Source organism: Arvicanthis niloticus, chromosome 27, assembly GCF_011762505.2.
Source record: "Arvicanthis niloticus isolate mArvNil1 chromosome 27, mArvNil1.pat.X, whole genome shotgun sequence".
Lineage (NCBI taxonomy): Eukaryota > Metazoa > Chordata > Mammalia > Rodentia > Muridae > Arvicanthis > Arvicanthis niloticus.
This window is the reverse complement of record NC_133435.1, coordinates 16,274,596-16,299,115: the sequence shown is the minus strand read 5'-3', so window position 1 is coordinate 16,299,115 and position 24,520 is coordinate 16,274,596. Positions and strand designations below refer to the sequence as shown.

General features: G+C 46.0%; 1 protein-coding gene across 1 annotated transcript in view; it reads right to left on the bottom strand.

The window, feature by feature from the left end:
* Window positions 1-977: 977 nt before the first annotated feature.
* Myo1e (myosin IE) overlaps window positions 978-24,520 on the bottom strand; it is a 191,202-nt gene continuing 167,659 nt past the window's right edge. Inside the window, exons 23-28 of the mRNA XM_076926187.1 lie at window positions 21,341-21,487; window positions 19,478-19,635; window positions 19,050-19,139; window positions 15,451-15,652; window positions 4,511-4,680; window positions 978-2,028 (exon numbers count right to left, since the gene is read on the bottom strand). Coding sequence (XP_076782302.1) covers window positions 1,952-2,028; window positions 4,511-4,680; window positions 15,451-15,652; window positions 19,050-19,139; window positions 19,478-19,635; window positions 21,341-21,487 — 844 coding nt within the window. The 3' untranslated portion in view covers window positions 978-1,951. The remainder of the gene's footprint in view (window positions 2,029-4,510; window positions 4,681-15,450; window positions 15,653-19,049; window positions 19,140-19,477; window positions 19,636-21,340; window positions 21,488-24,520) is intronic.

The following is a 24,520-nucleotide window of genomic DNA, read 5'->3' as shown; positions in this document are numbered from 1 at the left end:
GGGAGCTTCTAGGGTGTCATGAAGGACTTTTAAGACTCTTATGCTGAGTGATCAGCATGCAAAAGCTGAAATGTTACATGTATGTAAGTGTTACATGTATGTGTTACATGTATGTAAAGCATGTAAGTGGTAAAAATCAAAATCATGCTATGATAAAAACCCTGACATCCCAAAATTAGAGGATTGGACATCTTGACCACAGTATGAGGGAGCAGTCGCTCACAGGGGTGGCCTTGCTTTGCCTCTAGTTCGTGGACTGACCATTCAGTGACGTTGTTACCCTTGTGGATGAATTTTCCCTCGCAGGGTTGGAAAAGATCAAGCCACTGCTTAGCACAGTCTGTGGTACGGGGTGGGGGGTAGCTTATGAATTCATTCTGGAGCGTTGTTTGGGTTCCTTTGGGTGGGTGGGTGGGTGGTTGGTTTGCTTGTAGACAGGACCTCATAGCCCAGGCTGGCTATGCTGCTGAGAGGAACTGAACTCCTGGTCCTCTGGCTCATACTTCCCAAGTGCTGGGGTTACAGGCCCTCATCACCCTGCTGAGTTTATGTAGTTGTGTGTCCCTTTTTAATCATTTATGTAAGCCTGGTGCCTGTGGAGGCTGGAAGAGGGTATCAGATCCTTGGAATCTGGAGTCACAGATGGCTGTGAGCCACCATGTGGGTTCTGAGAATTGAACCAGGGTCTTCTGGACATGCTTTCAGCTACTAAGCCATCTCTCCAGCCACCCCCCCCCCCCGCCCCCTTAATCATTTGATTCTCCTGTTATACTCCAAGAATAGAGAGCAAGGACAGAAACTTCTTAAAGCATGAACTGATATTAACTTTTCCTGCTCATAAGCTGCTCATCTCAGGTATTTGTGACAGTCACGAAAAGTAGAGAAATGATAGTGGGTATGGCCGTGCCATTGTTTTTGTTTGGGGTGGGGGGGTGGTGGAGAAAATCATAACCCACAATAAATGTCATGAAAGAACAAGCATTTCACTGACTCTGTTACATTTATTTAGGAGGTAGGGGAGGATGGCAGAGGGGTCACAGGAGAATTACTTACAGGGAGAGGGTAACGGGGTCTGAGGGACTGTGTAGGAGTGCAGTGACTATTTCTCTTGGTAAAGAGGAGAGGGCACGTCTGTAAGTACCTGGTGCGAGTCCTGTAATAAAACCTACCTTCATGAATGGGTACAGTGGAATACTACCTGCTGCATTCATACGTGCTTCTAGGTTTTTCTATATACAGTATATGATCACTTTTTATAAATGTACAGCTTGGGGGGGGAAGATCTTTCTTATTATAAGCACAGCATTAAACATAACACCAACATGGGCCAGCCACATTACAAGCAAAGACCAAGAGAAAGCAAGACCATCAGCCCAGCACCCAACTTCTTCTCCACCAGCAGTCTTAGTGGCCCTGGCTCCCATGGGCTCTGAAGGATGGCTTGCCCTTGGCATTGACAGGTGGGTGCCTGTTCACACCAAGTCCAGCCTCCAGAGGGTGGGTCCTCCCTGAAGGAGGGTTAGCAGAGAGGAATGTGTCAGGTATGGAGAGAGGAATGAATAAAATGTGCTCTTCAACTAAAGGCACTTGTCATAGAGTCACCACTTGCTGTCCCCTGGGCCTGGTGAGTGAGCTGCGGGGTGTGTGGGGTAGACACCAAGCAGCCACCCCTCACCCCTACTTTCACCAGATTTAAATACAATAAATAAATCTTAGTGGGTGGTTGTTTTTGCGCTCCTGGAAACTAGACTACCTTTTAGGATCATTTATGGAGTGACACTCCTTGTCCCTAACCCAAGCTTTTCCGAGTCTTCCATGGGGAAGGTGTCAGAATAGCTTCAGGCCTTGGAGTAGCTGTTACTACCTGTGGATCAGAAGGGGAGTCCCCAAAAAGTCCCCTCCCCTGTCCACTCCTGGAGCTCCTCTGCCTGCATGTCAGTTTCTGAGTGCCTCAGATCTTGGTGACGTAGTTGTTAGGAAACAGGCCCTGCTTGCCTCGTAGTCTTCCTGTCCACCAGCCAGAAGGATCTGTGGAGGAGAAAGTGCAGGTGAGAATGGCCCCATGCTTGCTCTCACGGGCTCAGGTGACTTGGGTCCATTCATAGTTCCTTCCTTGTGTGTTTTATCTTGTAGGGAAAAGCTTCCTTGTACGGAATGGCCTGCTCCAGGGCTAAGGATATGGCTCCACTGGTGAAGGGCACTGCTTAACACGCACGAAGCCTTGGCTTCCATCTCCAGCACGAGCCACTATGGTGGGACATGCTTGTAATCCCAGCACTCAGGAAGTACAAGGAAGAAGATCAAAAAGTTGAGGCTGTTCTCAGCTACATAGCAAGTTGGAGGCTAGCCTGGGCTACATGAGACCCTATCTAAAACAGCAAAAAAGAAGCCCAAGTGGTAAGTAGCCATGCCTTTAGTACCAGAACTTGGGAGGCAGGTAGATCTTTGTACAAAGAAGAAAAGGAAAAGAAAACAAGCAAACACTAGCCCTGTATTGAAAATAAAAGTTAAAAAAAAAAAAAAAAAAGAAAAAAGAAAGAAAGAAATGAGAGAAAAGGTGGCTTCTTAAAATAGATATGGGAATACACCATCAGTCAGATGTTAGAACACCTGTAGCTAACATGTGAACCCTGTAGGACCCACCTGGCCAGGCCTGCCCAGCACAGCGCAGCCTGCCCTGAGGCCCTGCTGTCTTGTCTCTTTCAGCCGCTCTCACCATTCCCTACCGGAGCACAGAGTCTATTCTGGGGAGAAATGGTTCTGCCTCAATGCTGGGCACCCCTTCCCACCGTTACTGCAGTCCTGTGTCGGCCCATCAGCGTGGCTCTTTAATGTTTTCTCATAGTTTATCAACACCTGTGTCTCATGTAGCCCAGGTGCTCTCAAACATCCTACATAATAAAGGGTGGCCTGGAGCTTCTACCTCTCCTGCATCCATCCCCTGACTTCTGGGATCTCAGGCATGTGCCAACATATGTGGTTTGATGCAGTGCAGGACACAGAGCTCAGGACCGTCAGCAATGTCCTCCCCCAACATCTATGAATTTTTGGCTTCTCAAGTCTCTACAGTTTGGGAAAAGTGATTAGGAAGAAGATTCCGTCATGCTTCTGGAACATTTGTTTTTTAAAATACACATATATGTTTATTTGGATTATTATCTTGGCTTGGTGGAATGAATAATCAATCTGAAGCAATGATTTTGAAGTGACGGGTGAAGAATTAAGGTAATTGCTGCCAAATGTCTCCACTTACTTCCTCTTTCAGAGGAAATTCCCAGGAACTAAGGAGGGGAGGGACTTATTTCCCCAGCATGTTTCACCAGGGTGACAAACTCAGAAAGTTCTAAAAATTAAGCTTTTGGTTACCCATTTGGTGGGAAAAATCAACGTGAACTGTTATGGACTTGTCTGGGAAACTTCTTCCAACTGCATGTGAAAGCTCAATGAGTCACATCATAGATGTACATGTGTGTTTATACGACATCTGTGACATGATTGTATGATGTCCGTGATGTCATGAATACACACTTGTATACAGCTTCCACCCCCCTCCCTTAAAGGGCATTTAAGAAAAATGACTTAGATGTGTCTGACAGCCCAGGACCGTAAACACAATTACTTAGGAACCTGAGGCAGGAGGATTATAAGTCTGAACTTGTGCCTGGGCTATAGAGTGAATGAGACTCCATACTAAAATAAGAAGTCCAAAGACTGGGAGTACAGCCCAGTGATAGAGTGCTTGCTTTGCACACACAAGGCCTTGTGTTCAATCCCTGGCATTGTAAACAATTTTGATCAAATAGCTCAAGGTCAAATACCTCTGTCTGCACCAGTGGTTCTCAACCTTCCTGATGTTGTGACCCTTTAATACAGTTCCTTATGTTGTGATGACCCCTAACTATAAAATTACTTCATTGTTACTCCATAACTGTAACTTTGCTACTGTTATGGGAATCATAACTATCTGCTATGTGAACCCTGTGAAAGGGTCATTTGAATCCCCCCAAAGGGGTCATGTGGTGGTCTGAATAGGTATGGCCTCCATAGATTCATTTGTTTGAATGCTTGGCCCATAGGGAGTGTCACTATTGGGAGGTGTGGCCTTGTTGGAGTAGGTGCGGTCTTGCTGGAGAAAGTGTGTCACTGTGGGGGTGGACTCTGAGGTCTCTTATGCTCAGTCTATGCCCAGTGTGGCACACAATCATCTTCTGCTGCCTGTGTATTAAGATGTAGAACTCTTGGCTCCTCCAGGTCCATGTCAGTCTGGATGGCGTCATGCTTCCCGCTATGATGATAATGGACTGAACCTCTGAAACTATAAGCCAGCCCCAGTTAAATGTTTTCCTTTGTAAGAGTTGCTGTGGTCACAGTGTCTCTTCACAGCAATGAAATCCTAAGACAGGTCAAGACCCACAGGTTGAGAACCACTGGTCTGCACACTTCTGATAAGTGAGCCCATGAACCCCCTCCATGCCCTCTGGGAGGCTTGCGTGGCCAGCCGTGCACTCACCTTCTTTAATAATATCAATAACATCATTGGCATTGAAGCTGAGTTCGTCTGTGTCCTGAGCATCATATGCATACAGAGCCTTGCACTGTGGCACCTGAGGCTTAGGCTTGGGTTGAGGCTTCGGTCTGCCCCCTGCTGGGGGAGGCCGGCTGGTCGTTTGTCTTCGGACTCTGTGGAGACAGCAGAACCACATGACAGTTCCAGCTCTTCATCCCAGGCCATGACGCCAAGGCTTTGCTGATGACAGACTGACTAACTCATGGATTATTACAATGACATCATTTCCTACCCAGCATCTACGAGACATCTCCCTTCTCTGAGAAGAGCTTGCTCAGGGTGCATTTGGTCCATACCTTGCTTCATGAGCCCTGGCTGAAGTAAGGACCCCTGCTCACTAGATGAGGCAGCAAACAAGGTTATGAGCCTTCACTATGCTTGCACAATGCTGTGCTGGAGGCTCTGAGCCAAGGCTGCTAAGTCAGCACAATGGTGTTCAAAGTGCAAAGAAGTGAAAGACAACAGCCATGCCTCACGATATTCAAGGAACACACCAGATAGTGAGCTGTTCACAATGGAGCTCAACAAGATGACAGAAGATCAGCATAGAGAGAGCTAGAGGTATGGTATGGCTCAGCAGACTGGGCACTTACCTAGCATGCATAAAATCTGGGGTTCAAACCCCAGCACTGCATAAACCAGGTGGTACATGTCCATAATCCATAATAAAGCATTGGGGAATTAGAGGCAGGAAGATCATCTTTCTTTCAAGGTCGTCTTTGGGTACATGGTGAGATTGAGGCCAGGCCAGCCTGGGCTACATGAGACACTGTCTCATATAACCAGGTTTAAACAAACAAACAAATAAATAAATAACATCAAAGTCAAACACAGTGGGTTCTATGTCTGGGTATTAGTAAAGATAAACTCAAAGTTGAGACTGAGGCCAGCGAGATGGCTCACTGGGTGAAGGTGCCTTGCCACCAGGCTTGATGACCTGAGTTTAGTCCTCAGGACCCACACTACACGGTGGAAAGAGAGAACGGATTCCCTAAAGTTGTCCTCTAACTGCCACACATGTGCTGTGGTCCCTCTGTGCACAGACACAGATAAGTAAGAGTAACTAAAAAGGAAATGACAGTAAGAAAATGATCCCATTTAAAACATATGAATAGAATATTTTATAATAAATAACATAAATATGAATATAAAATGTCTATAACTGGCTAACATAGATACGTAGATTGACAGTGACATAGGATGATATTGAGGGGAAAGTTTCTTTTTCCCTCTTTCTCTTTTTCTTTTCTCCCCTCCCTCCCTCCCTCCCTCCCTCCCTCCCTCCCTCCCTCCCTCTGTGTGTGTGTCTGTGTGTCTCTGTATGTGTGTATTCCTGGCTGCCCTGAAACTTGTTCTGTAGACAGAACACCTCTGTAGAGGTCAGCCTCAATCTGCTTGCCTCCGGAGCACTGGGGTTAAAGCTGTGCACCACCACTGTCTTGTCTGAGGGGAAAGTTTTGTGAGGAGGGCAGCATTCTAAAGTTAGGTGATGGCCATAGTGCACAACTTTGTCAATACACTAAAATTGTAAAACTGGACATTTTAAGTGAGTGGATGCCGTGGTCTGTGGATTATATCTCCATAAAGCTTCCCTTGAATCAGTTGGTAGGACAAGACTCTGTGGGTTGTACAATGCATAGTTGAGCCTTGGAATGGCCCAGGCGTTGTATGGAGCTGCCTCCACGTAGCCACTGCATAGTCTTTTTGTTCTTCATTATGGTTTCGAGACAGGGTCTATACTTGAATTCAGTGCGCAGCTGAGGAACAAGGAATCTACACAGATGACGAGCTGACCGACGCTTGGGTTTAGCAGTTTAGGGACCTGGAAGCAGCACAGAGCACAGCCGGTCACAACACAACTGCCACTACCCTGGCTAGGCTAGAAAGAACCCCTCAAACCTCCGGAACCCAGCCAATCTCTGTTGTGTCACTAGGTGGCGATCCTGTGTAATAAATATGGAGACCTAATGGCTTTTCAACACACTACCAGCAATTGATTAATGAGGTTGTTTAGGTACCACTCCCAGCCAGGGTGACTGCCAACTCAGTGCAGAAGGGCCTCTGAGCAGAGCTGGCTCAGTCCTCAGCAGAGCTCATGGCTCAGACTTTCAGGAACTGTGTCAACTACTTGTGAAACAGTCATTAAAGACCAAATCTTACCAACTTACGATTAAATTAGCAAAGGAAGTAAGTAAGCTTCGTCCCCCACTCTAGCCCTACCCCACCTTCCGGCACGCTTTCTGGGTAGCCATGCCGGTGGCCCAACAACTGGCCTTACTGTGTAGATTACTATGTGTCCCAGTTTGCTGCCTAGTGCTGCCATAAAACACTGACTGAAGCAAGTTGTTCTGCCTGTGGCTCATCACGAAGGGAAGTCAGGGCAGGAACTCAAGGCGGGACCCAAGCAAAGACCATTGAAGAACACTGCTCACTAGCTTGCTCAATTTGCTTGCTCATACAATTCAGGGCCCACCTGCCTAGGAGTATCACTGCTGACATCAGTTGTTCAAGGAGAAAATGCTCCACGCACTTGCCTCAAGGCGAATCTGATAGAGGCAATTTCTCAGTTGAGGTCTGTCTTCCCAGATACCTCTAGCTTGTGTCAAGTTGACGAAACTGAAGCCATTTATCCCCGGGAGGTGGCAACTGTTGGAACTTAGGCATTTTTGTTCAGTTTTATTGTTCACCCACATGCCACCGCTCAGGAGACCTTTCCGATAATAATCCGAATTCACCCTCATTGAAAATGCTTTCCTGGGGCTGGAGAGATGACTCAGCAGTTAAGAGCACTTGCTGTTCTTGCAGAGGACCCTGGTTTGGTTTCCAGCGCCCACGTGGTGATTCACAACTGTCTGTAACGCTAGTTCCCAGGTATGGGTATCTGATGCTCCTTTCTGGCTTTTGAGAATACTAGGCACACACAGAGATCCAGGCAAAAAACCTTTATACATAAAAAGATAAAAATTAAAATTGGAAAATGCTTTTCTGAGTTGGGCTTGGCAGCACACACCTGTAATTCTAGCACTAGGGAGGCTGAGGCAGGAGAATCTCCATGACCTCAAGGCCAGACTGAGCTAGATGTAGTGAATCTGGTTTCAAATGTCAAACCAAAAACCAAAGAGCAAGCTGTCCCTCCACTTGTTTTGAACTGTCTGTACAAGGTTTGGGTAATTTTGGTCCCTCTGATATTTTATGCTGTTTGTATTTCTTCTCATCCTGCCCCCTCCTCCAAGATTGAAAACTGTGTTATAAAGACAGATCCTTCACTGGGAGACTGGAGACTACACTGAGAATGTCAGTTTATTAATAAAGTTGTAATCCCTGCTGATATGTCATTAGTCAGTTACTTTATCTGTGGACCTGTCCGTATATGTGCAGACACATATGTTAGTCTGTAGCTATAAAACTACATACTATCAAACAAATCTAATATCTGATTACACGTAATTTTCTTAATTAAAATTTTTTTAGTGTGTGTGTGTGTGTGTTTTGAGGGAGATACATGCCAAGGCATTTGTGAGGGTCAGAGGGCAGTTTGCTGGGGTCAGGGTTGGTTTTCTTATTCCACCAAGTGAAGAGGTCTAGGGACTGAGGCCAGGTCATCAGGCTTGGCAGCAAGCACACTGACTGCTGAGCCATTTACTAACTGCCCCTGTATGTAATTTAAAAAATGTTAATGTTATATGTATGGGTGTTTTGTCTGCATGTGTATCTGTGTACCATGTATGTGCCTGATGCATGTGAAGGCCAGAAGGCAGCAGTTGGATCCTCTGGAAACAGAATTACAGATGGTTGTGAGCTGCTAGGTGGATGCTGGGAATAGAACTCAGATCCTCAGGGAAGGCTCTTAACTGCCTTAAGGCTCTTAAGCCATCTCAAGGAAGGAATGTTTGTACAGTGAAACTTAGCTTTCCTCTTAGGATCTGATGAACCACTTTAGTTCAGGCAAATTGCATTCTGTGCTTTTTGTCTGTTAACATAACAAATCTATTAACTTCTCTTCTTATGAGCAGGGCATTATACTCGAACATAACCACACTATAACCCAGAATGCTATTCATTCTTCCTGAGGAACCATGGAACCGTGCACAGCATATCCAGGTCTCATGATGGGAATTTGCCCTGCAAGGTGAATCCTATATTACATTATTGGCTAGAGAAGACCACAGATGCAGGCACTGAGATCAATGCTAGTTAACAGGGCTCATAGAGGGTTAGCGATTCTCCCAAGATATGAAAACCTAATGGGCATTAAACCTCTCCAAATTAAGGACTAGTTGACGCCCCTGCCCTGGTCCACAGGATGTGGCTGTGATGTTGATCAGCTATGATGCTTTCCCGTGAAGCATGTGGAGCACAGGGCAAGGAGGAATTTATAACTTTAAGTTGTCCTGATGGAGCACAGTGTCTAGTGACAGCACCAACATCTCTGCACCAGTACCCTGCCTCTGCTCTGTGCCGTGAACGGTGCAGCTAGTCCTCATGTGTACTGGGGAGTGTTTCCCCTGCCTAGCTCCCTAGGAACAAATGCAAAAGAATTTTCCAGCCAAGTACACAGTTATGTGGAAGAGAATTTGCGCAGAATGTATGAGAAAGGTGTGTGCCACCTCTCCCGGTTTATCTGTCTGATGCCCGTGTAATGCTTACCAGGGCTCTTATGTGGAGGTCAGAGAACTCCTTTGGGGAGGGAGGCAAAGGACCATGTGGATCCTTAGGGATACAACACAGGTCCTAAGGCTTGGTAACAAATACCCTTACCTGCTGAGTCATCTTGCCAGCTCTCAGTTACTGGCATCTTATTTTCCCCACTATACATATGAAGACACCAAAGCACACAAGTTAAGTGACGGGTATGAGCTGTCCAATAAGCATAGTGGAGGAGATGTTGATGACTGAAAGCAAAAGGAACCACTGGATGAACCGGACTCATGCCCGATACACCATGTTCTGTGAACTTTCTAGGCAGTTCCTACCGCTGCCAAGGCTGGCGTGCCCTGGGGAGTGCTGGGGAGTAAGCTTTTGAACTTCCCTGCTTTTGTTCTGCAGATGTGAAATTTGGGTCTTAAATTTCTAAGAAGGAAAAGAACGGAGTCTCATTGTATTGGCTTTTAAAATCATGTTTTGCTCCAAAGGCTGAAACCATAGACATTACTGGAAATATGGGAGCGGGTGCCAGGAATTCCTAAGACCTGGAGTCGGCCTGGGCCAGGTTCCAGCTGCTCCCGTAGACTATGGGTTGAGAATATTGCTATTGGACATTTGCTGGAAATTTTAAGCCTATTGAAAATATGACTCCATTAGGAGAGTCCTTCCTGACTGGAGACACCCAGGCAGCGCTTAAAGCTTCGTAACACGTTCTCCTTTGCTGCGTGGCCAGAAGTCCTGCCATCCGGTACCTGCTCCTGTTTTTTGTTTCCCTACTTCTAGTCATCTTGAAAGCTCCTACAGCCACCCTCTCATGAAACAGAACACAGGGTTAAAAATGGCAACAGACATTTCCAGTTTTGGCTTCAGTTTTTTCACAGCGGACTATAGGTAGATCACATTGCAGTGCCCAGAGGGAAAGCTGCTATGCATGAGGGAGAGTCTTACTGTGTAGCCCTGGCTGTCCTGGAACTCACTTTGTAGACCAGACTGGCCTGAATCTCACAGAGACTTCTGCCTTCTGAGTGCTGAGATTAAAGGTGTGCACTACCATGACTGGGGGGAAAAAATCAGGGCAGAGCTTTACCCTGAGTGCACCACGAAGGGGCTGTAAATCCACGACTCCCTCTGTAGAGCTGGGTGTCATTTGGAGAAGGATGATGTGCTGAGGACAAGGGTGGCAGTCACTGCACGGATGCCACAAAACAAGGCTGAGGAAGCTTGGGGGTTGAGGATGTAGCTCAGGGCTAAAGCACTTGCTTAGTATGTGTCAGGCCTGGGCTCCATCCCCAATATTATAGAAAAAAAAAAAGAGGAAGAAAGGGAGGGGAGGAGACAGACAGACAGACAAATAGACTTTGTTGGAATGATAATGAATTTAGTGAACTTCCTGCTCTTTCCAAAACCAACTGAATGCGTGGAAACTAAGCTGACACATTCCTGAGCAAACCTGAGGTGCTAATGAAACCATCTGCTATTAGTCATGGTCCAAGGTCCAACAGAAATAAGGCTGTGTGAGATGTGTCTGTAGGGAAGAACACCGAGGGGTGGGAGAGAGGAAGGCAAGATAAAGCCAGGATGTGAAGGACCAGAGAGGAGGCTGTGGTGGTCTGGTTTTCAGTGGTAAATTCAAGGTGAGCTTTGGCACTTGGATCTCAATTGGAATCCTCATGTTTATGGAGAAAGTAAGAATGTGGGGTTCTCTGTGGGCTTCAACACAGTCTGTCTTTTGGCAAAGAGAAACTGTTAAGTTTAGGTAACCACAAGGCCCCAAAAATGCCACAGCCAAGTTCTCTGCCACATTAAAAACTGAATTTTCAAACCTGTGTCATAGAAAATAAATGCTAGCTTCCTACACCCTTAGCCCCTGGTTTGCTTTTTTAGAAAAATATTTATTTTTATTTTATGTAAATGTGGGGGGGTTTGTATGTGCCCCTATGTGTAGCACCCCAAGAAACCAAAAGAAGTTGTCTAATCCCCTTAGAACCAGAGCGAAGTGGGTTCTGAGCCACTACGTAGGTGCTGGGAACTGAACTCAGGTCCTCTGTGAGACCAGCCCCAGTGTGTTCTTAACCATTTAACCATCTCTTCAGGTCCTCCTTCACCACCTCCTTGTGTTTTTCTTGCTTTATTTAGACACATGGTCTCAGTCTTTTGCCAAAATTAGCCTGGAACTCAAATTTAGAGTAATCTTTCTGCCTCAATCTCCAAAATGTTGGGATTATAGGTGGAGCCGCCATGACCAGCAAAGTTCCTATTTTTTCGAAGGACTGTCTACAAAGCAGACCTAAGTGTATAATGAGGCTAGAATTCTTGTACCTTCTGGACTTAGAGTGCGAATGTCAGAGTTACACATAAGACAGACAGGACAGTCATATTGCCTATTGGACAGTTCTTCCTCCCAGCTGTCTCCCAGACAGCAGCGTATGTACATGGCACCAGGAACTGAAGGCGGGGAAGGGTGTGGTAAGACTTACATGGAGCTGGAAGGGAGCAGCCTTGGTGAGGACCCAAGACCCAGCGTTTCTACATTGCCTATTTTGGCTGACAGATGTTCCCACCTGGCCCATATGCAAGTCTGCAACTTGCAAGGCAGGCTGAAAAGATGGTGTTGCTTGCCAAAACCAAAGCGAATGGAAAGCCAGCAGACAGAGCGAGGAGACTTGGAGTGGTGATTGCTTATAATCCCCCTGCCTACTTTGGACCATAAAATGGGGCCCAGGAATAATCTTGTGACTATTTCAGGGATGTTCGTGCATATGAGCATTTGGGGCCTCCAGTGAAAAGCCCACTACCTTGACCGTGCCTTCCCTCCCACCTTTCCTTGAACCGTATCATCAGACATTAGTTGTCCTTTCTACTTCTGAAGGTCACCATGTGGTCCTTCCTTGAATGACTGTCATTAATACTGTCTGGGAACTTGGTAGAGATGTAACCAGGAAGATGGCTCAGTTGGTACTTGGCTTGCTACATGAGGGCCTGAGTTCAGATAACCAGCACCCACACAAAAGCTAGATTTGGCATCGAGTGCCTGCAATCCCAGAGCTGGGGCAGTGGGGAGAGGAGAGTTGCTAAGGCTGACCAGACAGGTTGTTTAGCCAACTAGTGAGCTCCAGGCTCAGTGAGAGACCATGTGTCAAATAGTAAGATGGTAAGAAAGTGACACCTAAAATCCACACGTGTGGCATGTGCGTGAGCGCACGCACGCACGCACGCACGCACGCATGCACACATTACCAAATTCAAATTTTAAGAGAGGGGGGAAGATGATCCAGCAACCTCTCCAGGCAATTCTGGTGAACAGTAGGATTTGAGAATCATAGCAAAAAGCTCATCCAATCAACTCAACTGGGTCATGGCAACTAGTGGGATACAGCTATTTGCATAGGAGAAAGAAGCACCCATCTACTAATGGCCTCCTGTGTAATAAAGATTAAAGTGCCCTGTCTACAGCCCAAAGGAAAGAAAGGATAGGGTAAGACTTGACAGGGGAAAGGAACTCTGGGAGAGAACATGGAGTCCATGTGGTCTTTAGGAAGAAGTGATCAGGCAAAAGAAACAGCTGACAATGGCATGGAGGTGCCCAGGAGGAGCCCAGGGGCGCCATGGAGGAGCCCAGGGGAGCATGGGAGGATCACAGGGGAGCATGGAGGAGCACAGGAGAGCCATGGAAGAGCACAGGGGAGCCTGGGAGGAGCACAGGGGAGCATGGAGGAGCCCAGGGGTACCATGGAGGTTCCCAGGAGGAGCCCAGGAGGAGCCCAGGAGGAGCCCAGGGGAGCATGGAGGAGCCCAGGAGGAGCCCAGGAGGAGCCCAGGAGGAGCCCAGGGGAGCATGGAGGAGCCCAGGAGGAGCCCAGGAGGAGCCCAGGGAAGCCCAGGGGAGCATGGAGGAGCCCAGGGAGCCCTGTTCTTTCTCCCAGCAGAGGTCTATTTTGCATACTCTTCTTCTGGTTCTCCTTTAGAATGTCTCCACTGTTCATGAGACAACAGAGAGAAGGAAAACTGGAAATGGGCATGAGGAATGGGAGGAAGGAGGAAAGTGGCCTGAAGCAGGTCCTCAGCTGGATTCAGCAGACACAGCTACTAGCTCCATGACTGGGAAATCAGAGTTAGAAGACACCTTAGTTACTAGCGGGGCCAGTGAGAAGGCTCAGTGGGTAAAGGTGATTGCTGCCAAATCTGAGGAACCCATGCTGTGGATGGAGAGCAATGGCTCCAGAAAGTTGTCCTCTGACCTCTGCATGTGCACCATTGTGTGACATGCCACCCTTCTCAATACACACAAATGCACACAGAGCAAACAAACAGGCAAATAAAAATAAATAAAAAAATATTATAAGATCACTAGGTCAAGCATAATCTCATGGACATTTTCATTGCCATCATCATTATCACCACCACCACTACCATCATCACCACCACTACCTTCATCATCACCATCATCATCACCATCACCATCATCATCATCGTCTTGGTCAAGCAACAGCTGACCGAGTTATCTTCTACATACAAGCACCACGCTAAGCATATAAAGTACATTACATCTTCTCCCAGCATGCCTGTGAGCATGATGGTATTGCATTAGTCTATACAAAGAAACTGAAGCTCAGGGAAGGTAAGCGGCAAACTTCAAGTATCCCGAGAGGTTTTCATTGTCGATTTGATACAACCTAAAGTCATCTGAGAAGAGGGAACCTCAGCTGAAGAATTGCCTTGATCAAATTAGCCTGTGGTCACCGCTGTATAAGAAAACTAGCTGAGTGAACCAGAGAGCCAACACAAATAAGCAGAAGTCCTCCATGGTGCCTGCCTCTGGGTTCTTGTCATGACTTTAAGCCTCAGTGATGGACCGTGACATGTCTATGTAAGCCAGACAAACCCTTTCCTCCCCAAGTTGCTGTGGTCAAAGTATTTTATCTCAGTAACAGGAAGCAAACTAAGACATAAGGCAATAGAGATTAAGTTATAGCTCTCCCCCAGGCCTGACTTGTGCATCTGACAATCCTGCTTAGCATGACCAGACAGCCTGAGCCTGAACTCTAAGGTACTCCTTAACACTAAGGCCGTTCATTTTTGTGTGGCTAGGATGTATTTCTTTCACTGAGCCCCTCCTAGCAGAGTTCCCTCACTGGTCTCGCATTGGACCTCAGTCCTATTCCTGTGACCACAAAGGCCAGGTCTACTTCCCTTTTCTAACTGGGAGTCCTTTGAATAGCTACCCATAGTTCCAGGTTCCTCCCCTTCTCAGGCTGAAAAGCCTGGCCCTTTCTTTACCAGAAAGGCAAAGGCTCTCGTGAAGCTTTGTGAAGCTTTCAAGACTGATAAGCTTAAACACTCCTATCTCATAGGACACGAGGATGTGACACTTTTTAAATACTTTTGGAAATGTGTTTATTTGTGTGCATGTGTGCATATGAAGCCGAGTGGCAAAGAAGGGTCTCACAGGAGAAAAGAAGGCTCTGAGGCCAGACCAGCTGCCTGGAAGGGGTTTAGATCAGAGTCACTTGGAAAGGACACTCAACCTGGTGCGCTGCCTGCAGGCTGCACAGTGTGCTCCAGGTTTCCCAGCTTTTGTGGGCTGTCACCCGTGCTGGGTTGGCCTGGGGGATGCAGCTGTCTTTGAGTCATTTCAGCTCTTGTTACCTTTCCATCATATTCCTGTTAAATAACCTGGAAGTAAAATTCACTGGTTCACCAAGTTGGACCAAGTAGTATCCATACTTTGGTCTGTTGAGGGGTTCCTTATCTGGGGTGAGTAGACGTGTGTTACATCTCCTCAAGAAAAGTTTTGTTGTGCAACAATCATAAGCTGACCCATGTGGGTGCTGGAAAGAGAACGTCTGCAAAGACACTACGTGTTCTTAACTGATGAGCCATTTCTTCCCAGACCCTGGTACCCTAACCTACATGTTGCTCAAACTAAGACTTGTTACATTTATGCAGCTGCAGGCACAGACACAAATAATAAAGCAAACAACCACCATTTCTCAACTATACAGGAGGAAAACATAAAGATTACTGAGTAGCAGATTCCTGTGGCTGACTGAGAGCAGGTGGCTGGTAAGACGGGGGACGGTGCTGCTTTTAACTTGGTCCCTCTCAGCCATGGATTCAGCACTTGGGTAGAAAACTGAACTTGAGAATTCAGTACTGACTCTCTTAGAGCCCCTGAGCCCTCTGCACGACTGATGGAAGTAGAGTTCACTGGCTTTGTCGCACAACATGGGAAATCTTACCCAGCAGCACCCTGGTCGGGGACCTTGAGGAAATCCAGGCTCTCTGGAGTCTGAGACAATCGGTCTGAGCCTGTGGACTGTTGCCTTGGCAAGGGTGGGCGGGCCATAGAGGTGTACAGGCTTTTCTGATTGGACCTCTGGTTTCCAAGGGCATGGGAAGGAGGCACAAACTGGTTTCTTATGACTCCATTTTGATGGCATCCTAGAGAGGAAAGAGAAGAAAGAAAGTCCGTTTCTGTTGCTTTGTCAAAAGCACCTCCATGCTCATTTATTCCGTTAACTAGTAGAAGGCAAGTCATCTGGCTCCCTTGGTCCCCAGTTTCCTCATCTGGAAATATTGTTACCAGTAATGTATTGTAAGAAAGTGAATACAGTTTTCCTCCCAACCTTACTGAGGTATAACTGTTGAATCAGATTATACTTGGGGAAGACAATGTACTAGCAGCAACATCGCCTGCCCAGGAAGTCAGACAAGCCTGTGGAATGTGGCAATAGACTTGCTAGTTATCTGGATTTCAAAGCCCACAATCAGAGCAAGATGAGCTTGCAGCTAGTGGGAGAGCAGTTTTCAGGTCTGTGAGGTAGTGACTCAGGAGGGCAGTATGTTAAACATTCATTTCCAAGGGGTCAGTGTGTAAGGACTGGTATTGGCCCAAAACCAAGTTCTCAGCATAGCTGGGCAGTGGTGGCGCACGCCTTTAATCCCAGCACTTGGGAGGCAGAGGCAGGTGGATTTCTGAGTTTGAGGCTAGCCTGGTCTACAGAGAGAGTTCTAGGACAGCCAGGACTACACAGAGAAACCCTTTTAAAAAAAAACAAAACAAAAAAAACAAAACACACAAAACCAAAAAAAAAAAAAAAAAAAAGAAGAGAAAAAAGAAGAAGAAAAATGGGGCATCATCGCCCCCTGCCACATATGACACAACCTTGTTTCTTTTCCTGACATGTCAGGCAGAACAGAAGAGAAAGATCTTGCTTGAGGCCCACTTCAGTTGTGCACACTGGAAAACTGCAGAATTTTCCAGTAGCATGGAGTGGCCATGGGCTTAAAGGCTCAGTTCTGGCTCTGGCTCTGATAGCAACACTGTAATCTTTCAGGTCAGTGTCCTCATTCAAAGACAAGGAGACCAGCCCAGCATTTACCTGCTGTCTTTTAGCTCTGATATGCATGCATTTCTCTGTTACCCCGACACCCTTCTAAAGGTACAAGTGAGCTTTCCCCTCTCCGACAACAATGAGGCAAGTTCCTGTTCTGAATAGCAGTGTTCTAGGACAGAGCCCTCAGGAGCTGGCTTCTCCTGCAGCCAGCAATCTCACTATTTCCTCCCACAGGCTCTGGGCTGGATAGAAACTAGACGTTTGAGACAAATAAGACTCTCTCCTCATCTGACCCAGTGAATACGAGTTTGAAGGGTTCCCCACAGCATCTGGGAATGGGGAGGACACTGAGGCCCCACTTGCTGCCAAGAGTGCTTAGGAAAGAAAAGAAGTTTGCTACAGTGGGATGTTTCCTAGGGCACAGAATAGTAGGGGAGTGTCCACATGTCATCAGAGACTCATTTGTCCACACTGAGTTCAGAGACTGAGAATAAGACTCAGCCTGTTTGAAATTAATAACAACAACAACAAAAAATTGGCTTGTATTTTACGTGCTTTTCAAATGTCATTGTTTTATGAATTCGGTTTTTTATTACATTCTATAAAAGTATGGTTTGTGATGAGCTGGGAAGCTTTAAAATCCTAAGCAAGGGATAGTTCAGTTGTCTTGCAAGCCTGAGGTGAGTTCAATCCTCATTGCCCACAGTAAAAGCCAGAGATGGTGGCTCATGTTTGTAATCCCAGCACCTGGGAGACAGAAAGGTCCCTGGGGCTGGTAGGCACTCGGTCTAGCCTAACTGACGGACCTCAGGTCCTTGTAAGAGACTCTCAAAAAACATGGTGCAGATGGCCTCAGTGGTGGACACCTCTAACGCCAGCACTCGGTGAGGCCAGTCTGGTCTACATAAAGGGTTCCAGGACAGCCATGGGTATTTAGACAGAGATCCTGTCTCAAAAACAACAAGACAACTGAGGTGTATGGTCCTCAAGGATCAACACTCGAGGGTCTCCTCTGGCCTCTACACGGGTGTGCACAACATGTATACGCAACCTTTCTTCATTTTCACCTGGGTCGTTCCTCATCTGACTGACGAGCAAAGTGTCATTTAGACGGTTGGGGGCTAGGTTCAAGGTCAGGTGCACTGTGGGCTGATTTGGCTAGAGGACCCTCTGCCAGAGCTGAGGTCAAGAAGCTTCCAGATGGTTCTGGCAAGAGGCCAGCACTGTACAATAACATTTAGTGCAAACCCTGTTTCTCTTGGGTCCCTTTGACCTTGGATGTTCCCGAGGATTAAAGAAGAAAAGGAGGAACGAAATCCTGGTTAAGGTGTGACAGAGACTCCAAAGGAGAGAAGAGCTCTTTCCCATTGTTGGGCAACGTTTATGCTTAGAGTACACGTGTGAGATCCTGGAGCAGAGATGAAAGGATCACTTACCTTGGGCACTGAGGCAGATAGGATTCTCTTGTCTGCTGTGACTTGACTCTAATATGGCCCCCAAATGACTTGTTCAGATCTATCCTACAATGACTAATACTCTACTCTGGGAACAGAGTCTCTCTCTCTCTCTCTCTCTCTCTCTCTCTCTCTCTCTCTCTCTCTCTCTCTCTCTCTCTCTCTCTCTTTCTCTCCAAGACAGGGTTTCTACTGTGTAGCCCTGAGTATCTTGGAACTCTCTCTGTGAGATCTGCCTCCCTCTGCATCCCCAGTGCCGGGAATATAGGTGTGCACCACCTCAGCACAGCTGGGGACAGTTTATGGTCTAAACTTTTGTAATTCTCTCAGATATTACTCTACCTTAGGGATGTCACCTGGATTTTATTTTACTGAGGACAGATGCTTTTCTAGCAATTCACCAGGCCATTATCTCGTTATGAACCACTGCTTCTGTATGTGGGTGGAACCTGGCACAGGTGGGCCGATACCCAGAAACCTCTTAGGCCCTGTCAGGACAGCATTCTGCCATGGTGGACAGGAACTCACTGCCTCTCTCTGCCCTAGGAAGTGACAGAGCTGGGGAATGAAACCCTCATTGCTCTCTCTGTTGAAATGTGGGCTCACTGACTTGATTTCTTGTATTTCAGGATCACATAGATGGTTGTTGTGTATTTATTAGCTGATGGGTTTCTCCCCAAACACTCTTTATTTCCTCAGTGTGTGTATATGTGTGTGTATACATGTATATTTGTATATGTGGAGGTCAGAGGTCAACCTCATGAATTGTACTTGAGGAGTGATCCACCTTGCTTTTTGAGACAAAGTCTCTCACTAGTGCCTAAGTCTCACTGATTAGGTAAGGCAGCCAACAATGGGCATTTTCTTGGCTCCGCCTCCTCAGCACTGGGATTACAAGTGCATGCTACAGTGCCCAGCTTTTATGCGGGTGCTGGAGATTGAACACAAAACACACGGAAACATCTATCTCTCTAGTTCTCCAAACATCTTTTGTAAGTTCTGGGTTGAGATTCAGTTGTCCCTCTGCATGGTGCATACTTGGCTTACCTGGGGGAGCAGGGGCAGCTCTCATCGGGTAATTGTTCTTAGTTCCACCTGAATACCCTCTGCTTGTGACGGTGTTTCTTCTGGTAGGACCTGAAATAAGCAATCAGGCATTGAACTCATGTCATCAGGCTTAGTGGCACCCTCACTCACTGGCTCATCTCATTAGTCCCAAACTCAGGTTCTTGTCTTTATACCAGCCCAAACAAATGATATTAAACACTAGCCAGGACATGAATGCCAGTTATACCACGCACAAGAATACATCCATTTAGCAGCTGCAGCCTGCCCATCTTCCTTAACATCGGTTTAGTTTGCACTGCCCTATCTCTTGAGACCCCAACCACAGCCAGCAATGGAAACATACACTCCTGTCCTCAGAGCTGCACAGAAGAGACAGGTATGAGGTACCAGAGCCCGGGAACACTTACGGGAGTTCTTGGGCAGCCCGGGTCCAATGCTGACCTGCAGCACTTTGTTGCTGGGTTTGAGGATGGCCAAATCACCGAAGCCTTGGTGGAACTGCACTTGCCGGGAGCCCCCTGCGCTCCAGGGACCCCAGTTCTCCTTTTTCAACTTCAGTTCAAGGCTGTGACAAGCACATTGATTGAAATTATGAGTCAGAAGGAGCTCGTGAGGAAACAGCGCTCATGAATTAACTGCTGCGAGGAAGGTGACATCTATAGGATGGAATCAAACCAAAACCATGTAGCCGTCAAACAGGGCATGGCACACACCAGCCTGGTATAGCTGCCAGGTGATTGCCAAGCTAGAAGAAGCACAGGTATTTGGAGCTCAACATCTGTGAGGAGCCTGTGTTGAGCAGGTTTCCTCAGTCATATCACAGGTTCACTCTCAAGACGGTCAGAGTGCCTGCCTGAGGGACAGGAGGAAGGAACAACTTCTCCAATGTTGTATCATTTTTTTTTTTTTTTAATATGGAGGACTGAGATATCAGATACAAGATGGTGGAAGATTCCATACTATAGACTTTGGCTACTTTTCAGTTATAGTCTGTTATTCTATTACCATCACTCGCCAGATAGGGGAAAACAGACAAACAAATAAACACCCAACCAAAACCCAAATGGGATGGAGGGTATGGTGGTTAGTTTTAATGATCAACTTGATACAATCTAGAATCACCTGAGGGAGAGTCTCAATATGGTTCTGTCTAGATCAGGTTGTCCTGTGAGCAAGTGGGGGACTTGTTTTGTTTATTAATGGTAATTGATGTGGGAAAACCCAGGCCATTATGGGCAGCACCATTCCCTATTCAGGCAATCCTGGACTGTATATGTATAGAGAGTACCAAGCACAAGTAAGCATATATACATTAATTTTTGTCTGCTCTTGACTATGAGTGTGAAAAGATGTGACCACCTGCATCAAGTTCCTGCTTTGATTTTCCTGCTATGGAGGACTGTCTCCTGAGTTCTGAGCCAAAAGAAATGCTGCCCGTACACTTATGTGATGCACTGTATATTCTGTTCTTTCAACTTAAATAATACCCATTCTAAGTCGATGTCAATTGTCAGGTTCCTTCATCCTGCCATTACAGTCTTATCACTACCAATTTTTTTGTTTGTTTGTTTGTTTTGTTTTTTGAGACAGGGTTTCTCTGTGTAGTTCTGGCTGTCCTGGAACTCACTCTGTAGACCAGGCTGGCCTTGAACTCAGAAATCCGCCTGCCTCTGCCTCCCAAGTGCTGGGATCAAAGGCGTGCGCCACCACCACCCGGCTAACTACCAAATTTTTATGAGTAAAGAGACAGACCCTATTTCTACTCTATAGATAGGGAAATTAAAGAAAAGCTGAACAACTCTCACTCAGCAAAATGTGAGATTCGACAATGTGTAGTGTCTTGCCCATTAGAACATTCCACCAAGACACGTGAGGGTGGGCCAAGACATGAGACATTACCACCCATATCCCAAGTCTCAATTCCCACTAGCCATCTGGGGAGTCAGAACCCCTATTCCAGTCACTTTTTCTTGCTTCCAGACTGACTCTACCTTCACTCTGCTACACCTGCTTTCCCTTGTCTTACTCAAGTGATCTTTGTGTAAATGATTAGAAAAAAATGTCCTTTGATGATTTGATTATTTCATGAAAACATAAATGTGACTCTAGCATGACCCTAACCCATGACCACCCAGGCTGTCTTCAGCAGGCCCCACTGTTCCCAGAGACACTGAGGTACCCAGGTTGGCTTGCTGAAGCGATGGAAGCAGTCAGACCACACAGCCCACGCTCACCCCACCTCTCAGTCTAAACTCCACGTCCCAACTCACGTATTGCTAAACTTCAGAGGTAGTTGTTTCTGGGTTTTTTCCTCATATCGCTTTGCTAAGAGGCTCAGGAACTCCGTTTTGAAGACAGACTCAAGCAAACTGTCATACTCTTGCTCGTGGAGAATGAAGATGTCATCCTGCATGGTACTGAAAGAGGTCAGGCATAGTTAGCATGAGCCACACTTCTGCTCACCCACTTGCTCTGTCACTATCATTTGGAGGCAGGGAGAAGAGTATGCATACTAAACACACACCAGGGTACCGCTGTGCACTGTGCACACTGAACCGGTTCTGAACACTGCTGGGCTATATATGAAACCCCTCAGTATTACTTTTACTGGTTAAAAACCATCCTGTAACAGAATACTAAGCTCGTTCCTACCTTCTTTCCCTTGCTCCTGTCCTTCTCTCCCTCTCATAATATATAAAACAGGACCTGGAGATGGCTTAGCAGGTATAGGCTCCTGCTGACAAGCAGGACCTGAGTTTGAATTTGATTCTGGGATACACTCAGTGGAAGGCGAGGACCAGTTCCTGCAAGCTGTCCTCTGATGTCCGTGCTGTGGAATGTGCACACTGCTGGCTTCCCAGTAAATACAACGTAATCGTCAAAAATAAGTAACAACATCACTTAAAACAGAACACAGACTAAGAACTACATAATAACCTTGATGAAATCTGTTCTCAAAGAGAAGTTGAGGGGTTGAAGAGTTGGCTCCGTGTTTTAAGAGGACTTGAGTTCAATTTCCAACACTCACATTGGGAAGTTCACAGCTGCCTGTAAATACAGTTCCCCTGGTCCCTGAGGATACCTGTACATGTGCAACACACACACACACACACACACACACACACACACACACACACACACACACGTTAAAACTTCTTATAAAAAAGGAATTTGATAGCTAACCTCTATGGTAAGTAAAATACTTCCATGTGGTTTCAAAATTAAGAACAAATAGCCTTTATTTAAAGAATGTAATTTAAGGCCTAAAGAGATGGTCCAGAGGTTATGAGCACTGGCATCTCCCAGAAGACCTTGGTTGGATTCCTAGCACCCAGGTGGTTGCTCACAATTGTCTGTAATGTCAGTCTCAGGGGATCTGATGCCCTCTTCTGACCACTGTAGGCATTACACATTGTGCTATGTGGTACACAGACATACATGCAGGCAACCACTCATGCATATCAAATAAAGACAAAGGCAAAAATAAAAATACATTTAAAATTTTACTTCTGCTTTTAAAACTTTAGATTGATGAATATTTATTTTGGGGGGGATTATAATTACAACGAGCCTCTTGATGACCTCTTGATGTCTAGGAAGAACTGTACTGGGGCAGAAATTCTGAGAAGGAAAAGTACTGTATTCTTAAAGGAATAATTATTCCACCTATCTCCTTTACATGGCTTAAGGGGAGCCCACCTTCCTAGGGGTGGTCTCTTGGTCAGGTGTTTGACCTACCCAATTTGAATGTTAGGTCTCCACCCAGGCAAGAGGTTCTATTCTCTTACCATTTTTGCCTTAATGGGCCTTTAGTGTTACTCCAGGTCTGACATATCTGGACAAGCCTGCTTGCCTGGTGGTATTTTCTGGAAGACTATTTATTATTCAAAAGTTAACACTGTGAGGGGTTTAGTGTGCTTCGATTTTGAGTGTCATTATCTATTTAATTCACATATATGTGTGTGTATACACATATATGTACGTGTGTGTGTGTGTGTGCTTGCAAGCAGACTCAAAACTCGTGCCAACTAGCAGCATGAATCTGAACATGAGAGGCATTTGGACACTTCAGCTATGAACTCTCAAGTTTAAAAGCTCTTCTCTTAAGTCACTCAAACTTCTTCTACTAAGCCCAGGCTCCTGGGATTGGAAATAAAGTCTTTAGGTTTATTTACTCTTTAAAAAAAAATCAGACTTGTTTTCGGATTCACCCCTGTCTTTTTTTACACACAAGTGGCAATTCCCCACAGCAGCTGCCTGTGTCGCACCATCTGAAAGGTCTTCTGCCTGAGTTGGCTCTGAGTTCCCCTCCCCTGTGGCTTACTGTATTGCTGACAACACTTGAAAGTTCTTTTCCACTCTTTTAACCAACAGGTCATCTTTTCAAAAGTGTCTGTTACAACATAGACTAAAGCCCCAAAGGAAGTTGTATTTTTTTTTTTTAAGCTCAAAAGGTCATTTCCAAACACAGTGTGTCTTTATTTAAGTCTTTCTAACCATTTTTCCTGACCATGAAATAAATTATCCTTTAAAAAAACTGGAAGATAAAGAGGTAGATGAATTTTTTAAAAAGCTTTTCCAGAATTCTGTCCCCTAGAGATACTAGAGCAGTGACTCTCAACCTGTGTGGGTGGTGACCATCAGAAAATACGAATATTTACATTCTGGTTCATAACAGTAGCAAAATTACAGTTATCAAGTAGCAATGAAAACAATGTTATGGTTGGGGGGGGGGGGGTCACCACAACATGAGGAGCTGTATTAAAGGGTCACAGCATCAGAAAAATTGAGAACTGCTGGTCTAAAGACATCAGATTTAGAACCTCCCTACATTGTGTATGTTGGGCCTATTTCAGGATCCTGCCGACTGTCAGGTGAGAGGTCCATGTCCCTCCTCTCCATCCTTCTGAAAACTGTGCCTATGGGTCACAAGTTCGCTTGGGTGTCTGTTTCCCATTCTATAAGTGGATGGAGTCTGAGAGGCAGGAATTAAGTCTCATTCATTTTGAATCACAGGCAGCAAGTTCAGATTACCATTCCAGGTCAGTAAAGCATGTAGCGAGAGGGGCTCTGTGTGTGTGGACACGGGGATACACACACACACACACACACACTCATATACACATAATACATACATACATACATACACGTACTCACATACAATCACAAACATACACTCACACACAATAGCATATGTACACGCACTTGCATACACACACACTTATATACCACACACATACACATGCTCATTCACGCAAACACATGCACTCATATACATTCACACTCACACACAATCACATACACACCTTCTCATATACACATATGCACCCACAATTGCATACATACTTTCACACACAATCATATACATATATGCATACATTCACATAAACACTCACATACATGCACTCACACACACTCACATTCATATACAAACACTCATACACATACTC